The sequence below is a fragment of the Colobus angolensis genome, unplaced genomic scaffold, assembly GCF_000951035.1.
Source record: "Colobus angolensis palliatus isolate OR3802 unplaced genomic scaffold, Cang.pa_1.0 Scaffold94, whole genome shotgun sequence".
Taxonomy (NCBI): Eukaryota; Metazoa; Chordata; class Mammalia; order Primates; family Cercopithecidae; genus Colobus; species Colobus angolensis.
The window spans coordinates 48,633-56,453 of record NW_012123376.1 but is presented as its reverse complement, the minus strand read 5'-3'; the positions used below and the strand labels follow the sequence as shown (position 1 = coordinate 56,453).

The following is a 7,821-nucleotide window of genomic DNA, read 5'->3' as shown; positions in this document are numbered from 1 at the left end:
AGCCTCCCAAGTAGCTGGGATTACAGGTGTCCACCACCATGCCCAGCTAATTTTTGTATTTTTAGTAGACACAGAGTTTCATCATTTCGGCCAGGCTGGGCCTGAACTCCTGACCTCAGGTCATCCACCTGCCTCGGCCTCCCAGAGTGCTGGGATTACAGGCATTAGCCACTGCGCCCGGCCGCTATCACAATTTATTATTTGCTGGGAAAGTCTCCTTCAGAGGCTTAGACAATATATTATAATGATTCACATGATTGTTTTTGTTTTGTTTTCTGTTGTTTATTACTCAAGTGACTTAACGTGGAAGATAAAAGATTGAAAAGAGGAAAAGAAAAAAGAAGGTAGCTATTTGAAGTATGTAACTAGGAAGTTTCTTTAGTCCTCTATTTTAGTCAAAGAATTGGAATTGGCTGGAGTTTATTTCTTTCAAACTATACATGCTCGCTCTTCCATGAATCTGATTGGCTGATTGGACTTCCTTCCTCCCAGCAGCTGGAATCACTGCCTAGTGAATTACTGATACTGAAAGCATGTGTATTATCCACTATGCATGTTAATGTAGGAAACCAACATTAGGATAATCTCTCTATCTCCATGATACTCAGCATCACTTTTCAGGTTCACATTCTGAGGTCTGGTCCTTGGGAAACAGTGTTCCCCTTCAATGCCACCCCCTCAATTCACTTTGGTCCACAGAGATGGCTGACTCTGTTCCTCCTGGGATAAACAGTAAGAGTGAACACAAGGACAGACGATGAAGGCTCACATACACATACTTATCTACTCTATTTTTATCTTATTTTTGTCATTAAAAATAGAACTCAATGCAGCCAAATGTATTGACCAGAATACTCCAATTCTGAATGAGCGAAATAAAATACTATTATACGGTACTTTGAAACATCTTTCTCATTAACGATACTTTTATTAATTTGTTTATCTAAATGTGATCCTTCTTCCAGCTCTGTACTTTGTACCTAAGCGTAAAACAAACTTAGAATTCACGGTTATCTTACTTAGATGAAAGTAACTCTTCGGAAAACGCACAGATACCAGAAGGCTTCCAGGCCCTGAGGGTCCCTGCCTTTGGATACTCTCTTAGACAGAAGGTATCAAGGTGCTTTGGAAACCAATTGTGCAAGTCCAAATCCTGGCTCTGCCCCTTCCCAGCAACGTGAATACAGCAGTGATTACCCCACTGCGGGTCTCAGTGTCTCAGCTGCCTCCTGTGTAAACGAGATTCCATTTTTTCATATGGATAGAATGGGTTAATACATGCGAAACACAATAGTGCCTCGCACATGGAGAGGCCTACAGAGGATCTGCCTTACTGTTACTACTTTTGTTCTTACTCTTAACATCAGAGTACTGCGCTTACTGCTATCTTTACCCAACATAAAAAGCAGGAAGGAACAAATCCTATCAGACAGTGTGATCGAAGGCCTTAGGAAAACAACCCCAAGTGACTCACAAGTCCTTCTTTTCACTCCCTTCAGGTACATGCATGCCTTGCAGTGCATAAAGCTCAAGTATCAGAGTCCCTTCGAGATACTGGGAAGGGCCCTAATAATTCTGAATTCATAATTGTTTATTACTTTTCTTTTTTCTTTAAAAAGGTATCTCAAACTGGCCGGGCACGGTGGCTCACGCCTGTAATCCTAGCACTTTGGGAGGCCAAGGCAGGCAGACTGCCTGAGCTCAGGAGTCTGAGACCAGCCTGGGCAATATGGTGAAACCCCATCTCTATGAAAATACAAAAAAAAACAAAGATATCTAAAACTATAAAAACATCAGGCTCCAGAAAATGAAGATCCAGCTATATATCTACACAGAATCCTTTGTGTAAGTAATAGCTCCCCTATAGGTTTAGAGCCAGCTTCTGACAAAGACTGACTGCTTTTATGAGAACTTAAAACTTCTGTTTTGTAATAGAAAATATATTTTAAAACACACCTAGAGTCTGTTTAAATAATTTTAAAAACAGAAATACAAAGTTGTTTCTTTACTCCTATGTTTATAACTTTGCCTACATAGAACTAATTTATTTTACAGTGTACGGTTTGAAAAATAAAATTTAAGAAGGAAAATATTACTTATAAACAATGGGGTAAGGAATATTTGGAAACTCTCTGCAACTCTTCTGTAAATCTAAAAGTAGATCAAAGTTTTGTGTTTTTTCAAATACTAAGTTCTGGGATACACGTGCAGAATATGCAGGTTTGTTACAAAGGTATACATCGTGCCATGGTGTTTTGCTGCACCCATCAACCCATCATCTACATTAGGTATTTCTCCTAATACTATCCCTCCCCTAGACCCCCACTCCTTGACAGGCCCCGGCATGTGATGTTCCCCTCCCTGTGTCTGTGTGTTCTCAATGTTCAGTTCCTACTTATGAGTGAGAACATGCAGTGTTTGGTTTTCTGTTGCTGTGTTAGTTTGCTGAGAATGATGGTTTCCAGCCTCATCCATGTCCCTGCAAAGGACATGAACTCATCCTTTTTTATGGCTGCATAGTATTCAATGGTGTATATGTGCTATATTTGCTTTATCTGGTCTATCATTGATGGGCATTTGGGTTGGTTCCAAGTCTTTTCTAGTGTGGATAGTGCTGCAGTAAACATACGTGTGCATGTGTTTTTAGAACAGAATGATTTATAATCCTTTGGGTATATACCCAGTAATGAGATTGCTGGGTCAAATATTATTTCTGGCTCTAGATCCTTGAGGAATTGCCACACTGTCTTCCTGAAAGTGATGGAGTGTAGATCAAAGTTTTTGAAAAAAAAATTTACGGCATTATACTATGTTTTTTTCCATATATACAAATATATGCTGTATATGTTGTTAAGCAAATCATTTTTTCACTCAACAATACAATTTTAAGATGCATCCATGTTGACATATAGTTCTAATTCATTCCTATTAATTGCTTCATTATGTGAATATACTACTAATTATCCCATTGATCAACATCTAGATCATTTCCAATTTTCCATCATTTACAAATAACAAAATCTTTTAAATGTCACCTTCTGTACTTTCATATAAGAGTTTTTCTTATCAAGACATGGAACTTCTAGATAACAGAGTATGTGCAATGTTAGATTAATGAGTTTATATTAACTGTCCCCCCAAAATGGCTGTGGCAATCTCCACTCCCATCAGTATTACACAAACGTATTACACAACCATACAATTTCTCCAACAGTTAACCTGATGAGTATCTTATTGTTTCCATTTTCATTTCTCTGACATCCAGTAAGGTTCAGCATCCTTACATTTCCATTCTTGGAACTTTTAATTTCCTTTTCTGAGAAGTATTTTTCAGTATGACTTATACAATTTCCTACTGCGTGGTTTAATCTTTTTCTTATAGGCTAAAGTTCTTACAAATTCTGGATTCCAATCTGCTATCTCCTTGTTTGTTACTGATCATATAACTCCCAAACATTTACTGTTATGTAAACACTTTAAATTTTCATAAAGTCAAATATGTCAGTATCTTCTTCTGATTGTTCTTGAATTTCTGTGTCTTAATAAATCTCCCTTCAAGAAATAAGAATAATCTTGTTTTCTTTTAATAGTTTTAATATTTTGTTTGTTTACAGTGAGGACTTTGATCCGTCTAGCATGTATTACTAAGCAGGATGAATATAAGCAATCTTTGCCCTTTTGGATGGCTAATTGATCCAACACCATCTCCTGAATAACTGGCACCCCCCGACACACAGATTTACATGCTTCCTTTACCACACAGCTAAGAATGTTCCATTTTTGTAAATGCTTTATGTGTTTGAAAATAATGTATATTCTGCAAAATTATAATTCTAATTGTTTAAACCTATTACATTGAAATAGTCTTTGGCTGGGCACAGCGGCTCATGCTTGTAATCCCAGCACTTTGGGAGGCCAAGGCAGGAGGATTGCTTGAGACCAAGAGTTTGATACCAGGCTGGGCAGCATAGTGAGACCCCATCTCTACAAAAAATTTTTTAAAAAATTAGCCGGGTGTGGTGGCACACACCTGTAGTCCCAATTACTTGGAAGGCTGAGGCAGGAGGATTGCTTGAAGCTGGTAGGTAGAGGCTGCAGTGAGTCGTAATCACATCACTGTACTCCAGCCTGGGCAAGAGAGCAAGGCTGTGCCTCAAAACAAACAAACAAACAACCAAACAACAACAACAAAAACTTGTGTTTGATCATACAGTTGTGTAAATATTCAATGAATACTGTTATTCATCATTGATTCTGCCCTGTGCCTATGACTCTGCTGCCTACTGAACAGAAATCACGATTTGCATTTACAGTGTCTAGACCAATCTCTGCTATGTTTATTACTAATTTGCACTCTTCCCATCTATTATAACACCTGTCATAATGAATTACATTTATTTGCTAATATACCTGTCTCCCATTCTAGACTGTAAGCTTCTTGGGATTAGTCCATGTCTCAATCATTTCTGCATCTCCCAGTGCCTAGCACATCGCCTGGTCCAGAGTAGACATTTCACTAGTGTTTATTAAATTGTGTTTTTTGTCTTGTATAGTAGTTTTCAAGCTTTTTCATGTTGTTGTTAGTAAGAGATAATGAAATGAAAAGGAAGTTGAGTCACAGGATCATCTCTTTCTCAAGCCCTTCACTCCTTCTCAGAACATATTTTTTAAAAAACTGCTTTATATTATCACCTCTATTATCTCTGTCATTGACAAATGTCCTTCAAAAGCCAAGCAGGCTTCATTAAAGTTCTACATTTTTAGAATAGGAACTCATCATCAAATAAGGGAGAAAAGGGGAAATATTAAATAATCACTTGACATTCTGTGATGGTTTTGTCTCTCTTCATTCATTCAGCAAATATTTGGGCAGTTCCCACCATGTACTTAGCAGTCTTAAAAACTGTGGGAAATATAAATACCTTCTTGAGTTTGCCTTTAAAAATGAGAGAGAGAGACAGACAGAGACAGTGTGTGAAGCACCTAGCAGAGATTCACAGCACACTCATTTGAGTGAACATGAGAAATGATTCTTTGGGTCCTCGTTTCATATTGAAACAAAGAACTATTCAATGACAACAGGGACTTTCTCATTTCCCAAGTGCCAAAGCAAACTTCTCTTTTGCCAAGGCCACATAAAACTGTACCTTCGATCCTTTCACAGAGCTTATGCAAAGAGTGCATCGGGCAGGCCTCACACAGTTTAATCTGCGTCTTGGCACTCTGCAGGGCAGCCGCTGTACTGAAGGCCTGTTTCAGAGTCAGCATTACCTCATCAACCTACAGGAAGAAACAAAACTCAGGTCTACAAAAGTTGGCTTGCATGGCAACATTCAAAATTCAACAGCAATGTGAGCCTGTGTTAATGCTGACGAAACAAAAAATAATAGAATTTTGATGACTAGAGTAGAGGCTAGCCGAGAGAAAATACTAAGTCTTGGAGGTAGACGTTTCATACATATAATTGAAAGCTGGATGAAATAAGATTATTTCGATGTGTGTAATATAATACTGCTCTGTTAAATTAAATTTAATGACATTTTCAAATCGCATTGAGGGCTATGCCATCAGAGAGTTTAATTAGCTAATCCTTCTGTTTAATTACACGGCTTATCAGATAAAGATCCTTTTGGAAGTTTTGTCTGCCACTTATATGAAACAACAAAATAGGTCCAACATTCACTTTGTTAATAGGTATCCTATGCACTTTACTCTTCTGGATCACTTTTAGTGTAAAAGCAAACAAAAAGTGTTAAGTACAGTTCTGGATAAAAACGAGTTCCATTTAAACAATGGTGGGGAAAGTCTGTGAACAACGCTGGCTTATCCCTGTAACTTCTGATTTATTATCATTCCACTTCTGATTTGTGACACTAAGAAGGTCTTACACAGAGGCATCTAACAGCTGAGTCTCACCGTTAGACTGGCAGCTTGCAAACTACCAGCTAACTTCTTTTTTGTTCATCCATGACCTAGTCAAAAAGTTTTAATCTAGCCTTTTTACTTCCTGGATGCTTCTTTGAAACCAATTAACAGCTCATCCCCATGCATTGTTAAACCAATTTTCGGTTGTATCTCCTTTTCTGTAAACAATCACAAATGTAAAGTGTCATTTTCCTACACTCTGTAGGTCTTAGATCAAATTATGAAACCTGCATGACAGAGCCATTGAGCACTAAGGGCCTCATCCGAACTAGCTTTGACATTCAAAACCATTTACCATGCTTGGTAAGCACATTTTTACATTCTCTTTCCCCTTCCCCATGGCCTGATTTAAGAATAAATTATTATTTAAAGAATGTAATCTATTTCTACATTTGAGTATATGAGGAAACTGAAATAAACAGAGACTATTCTTCTACTATTTCTGAAAGAAGAGATCAAACACCAAGCGGTCAGTCATTATTCAATTATGTTTTGTTATATCACCAACCTTAAGGCTTATGAATTTCTTATCATTCCATTAATAAAAGTAATTTTTCATAAAATGTTATTTTTTTATTTTTTTTTATTTTTTTTGAGACGGAGTCCCGCTCTGTCGCCCGGGCTGGAGTGTAGTGGCCGGATCTCAGCTCACTGCAAGCTCCGCCTCCCAGGTTTATGCCATTCTCCTGCCTCAGCCTCCCAAGCAGCTGGGACCACAGGCGCCCGCCACCTCGCCCGGCTAGTTTTTTGTATTTTTTAGTAGAGACGGGGTTTCAACGTGTTAGCCAGGATGGTCTCGATCTCTTGACCTCGCGATCCGCCCGTCCCGGGCTCCCAAAGTGCTGGGATTACAGGCTTGAGCCACCGCACCCAGCCAAAATGTGATTTTATACTATAAGCAAAAAGTAATAATTTCTAATTCTTCAAAATAAAAGGACTACATCTTTAATGACTTTGCATTTTTATTTCATTTGCCTTGTTATGCATTCAAAAGCTATTTGTGCAGATGTTCATTTATTTCTATTTTCTTGTTTCTCATTTATTTTAAACACTGAAGGGGTTAGCAATCTACTAGTAATATAAATAGCTTCCATATAAATTATTTGTGATTTAATAATACCGCCTTGTAAAAGGTACCTAGTAGAAATATTGAACTTTTGATGTTTTCACTATTTCTGGGTGAAACAAGAGGTCATAGTGTCTGAAATGTAGCTACCAACTTCTCCTGTACACAAATATTACTAAAAACTTATTTGACTTCAAAAATTATAAATACTTTATTTTCTAAAATCTATCACTTTTTGCAAATGATCTATAAGTTTTTTATTATTATTATTATACTTTAAGTTCTAGGGTACATGTACACAATGTACAGGTTTGTTACATACGTGTACATGTACTATGTTGGTGTGCTGCACCCATTAAGTCGTCATTTACATTAGGTATATCTCCTAATGCTATCCCTCCCCCCTCCCCCCACCCCATGATAGTCCCCGGTGTGTGATGTTCCCCTTCCTGTGTCCAAGTGTTCTCATTGTTCAATTCCCACCTATAAGTGAGAACAGGCAGTGTTGGTTTTTTGTCCTTGCAATAGTTTGCTGAGAATGATGGTTTCCAGCTGCATCCATGTCCCTAACAAAGGACACGAACTCGTCCTTTTTCATGGCTGCATAGTATTCCATGGTGTATATGTGCCACATTTTCTTAATCCAGTTTATCATTGATGGCCATTTGGGTTGGTTCCAAGTCTTTGCTATTGTGAATAGTGCCACAATAAACATATGTGTGCATGTGTCTTCACAGCAGCATGATTTATAATTCTTTGGGTATATACCCAGTAATGGGATGGCTGGGTCAAATGGTATTTCTAGTTCTAGATCCTTGAGGAATCGTCAC

General features: G+C 37.9%; 1 protein-coding gene across 1 annotated transcript in view; it reads right to left on the bottom strand.

Annotated features, from left to right (window-relative positions):
• Positions 1-7,821, bottom strand: part of TBC1D4 (TBC1 domain family, member 4) — a 94,873-nt gene that overhangs the window by 67,817 nt on the left and 19,235 nt on the right. The window contains exon 5 of the mRNA XM_011932148.1: positions 5,148-5,280. Within this exon, the coding sequence (XP_011787538.1) occupies positions 5,148-5,280 (133 nt within the window). The remainder of the gene's footprint in view (positions 1-5,147; positions 5,281-7,821) is intronic.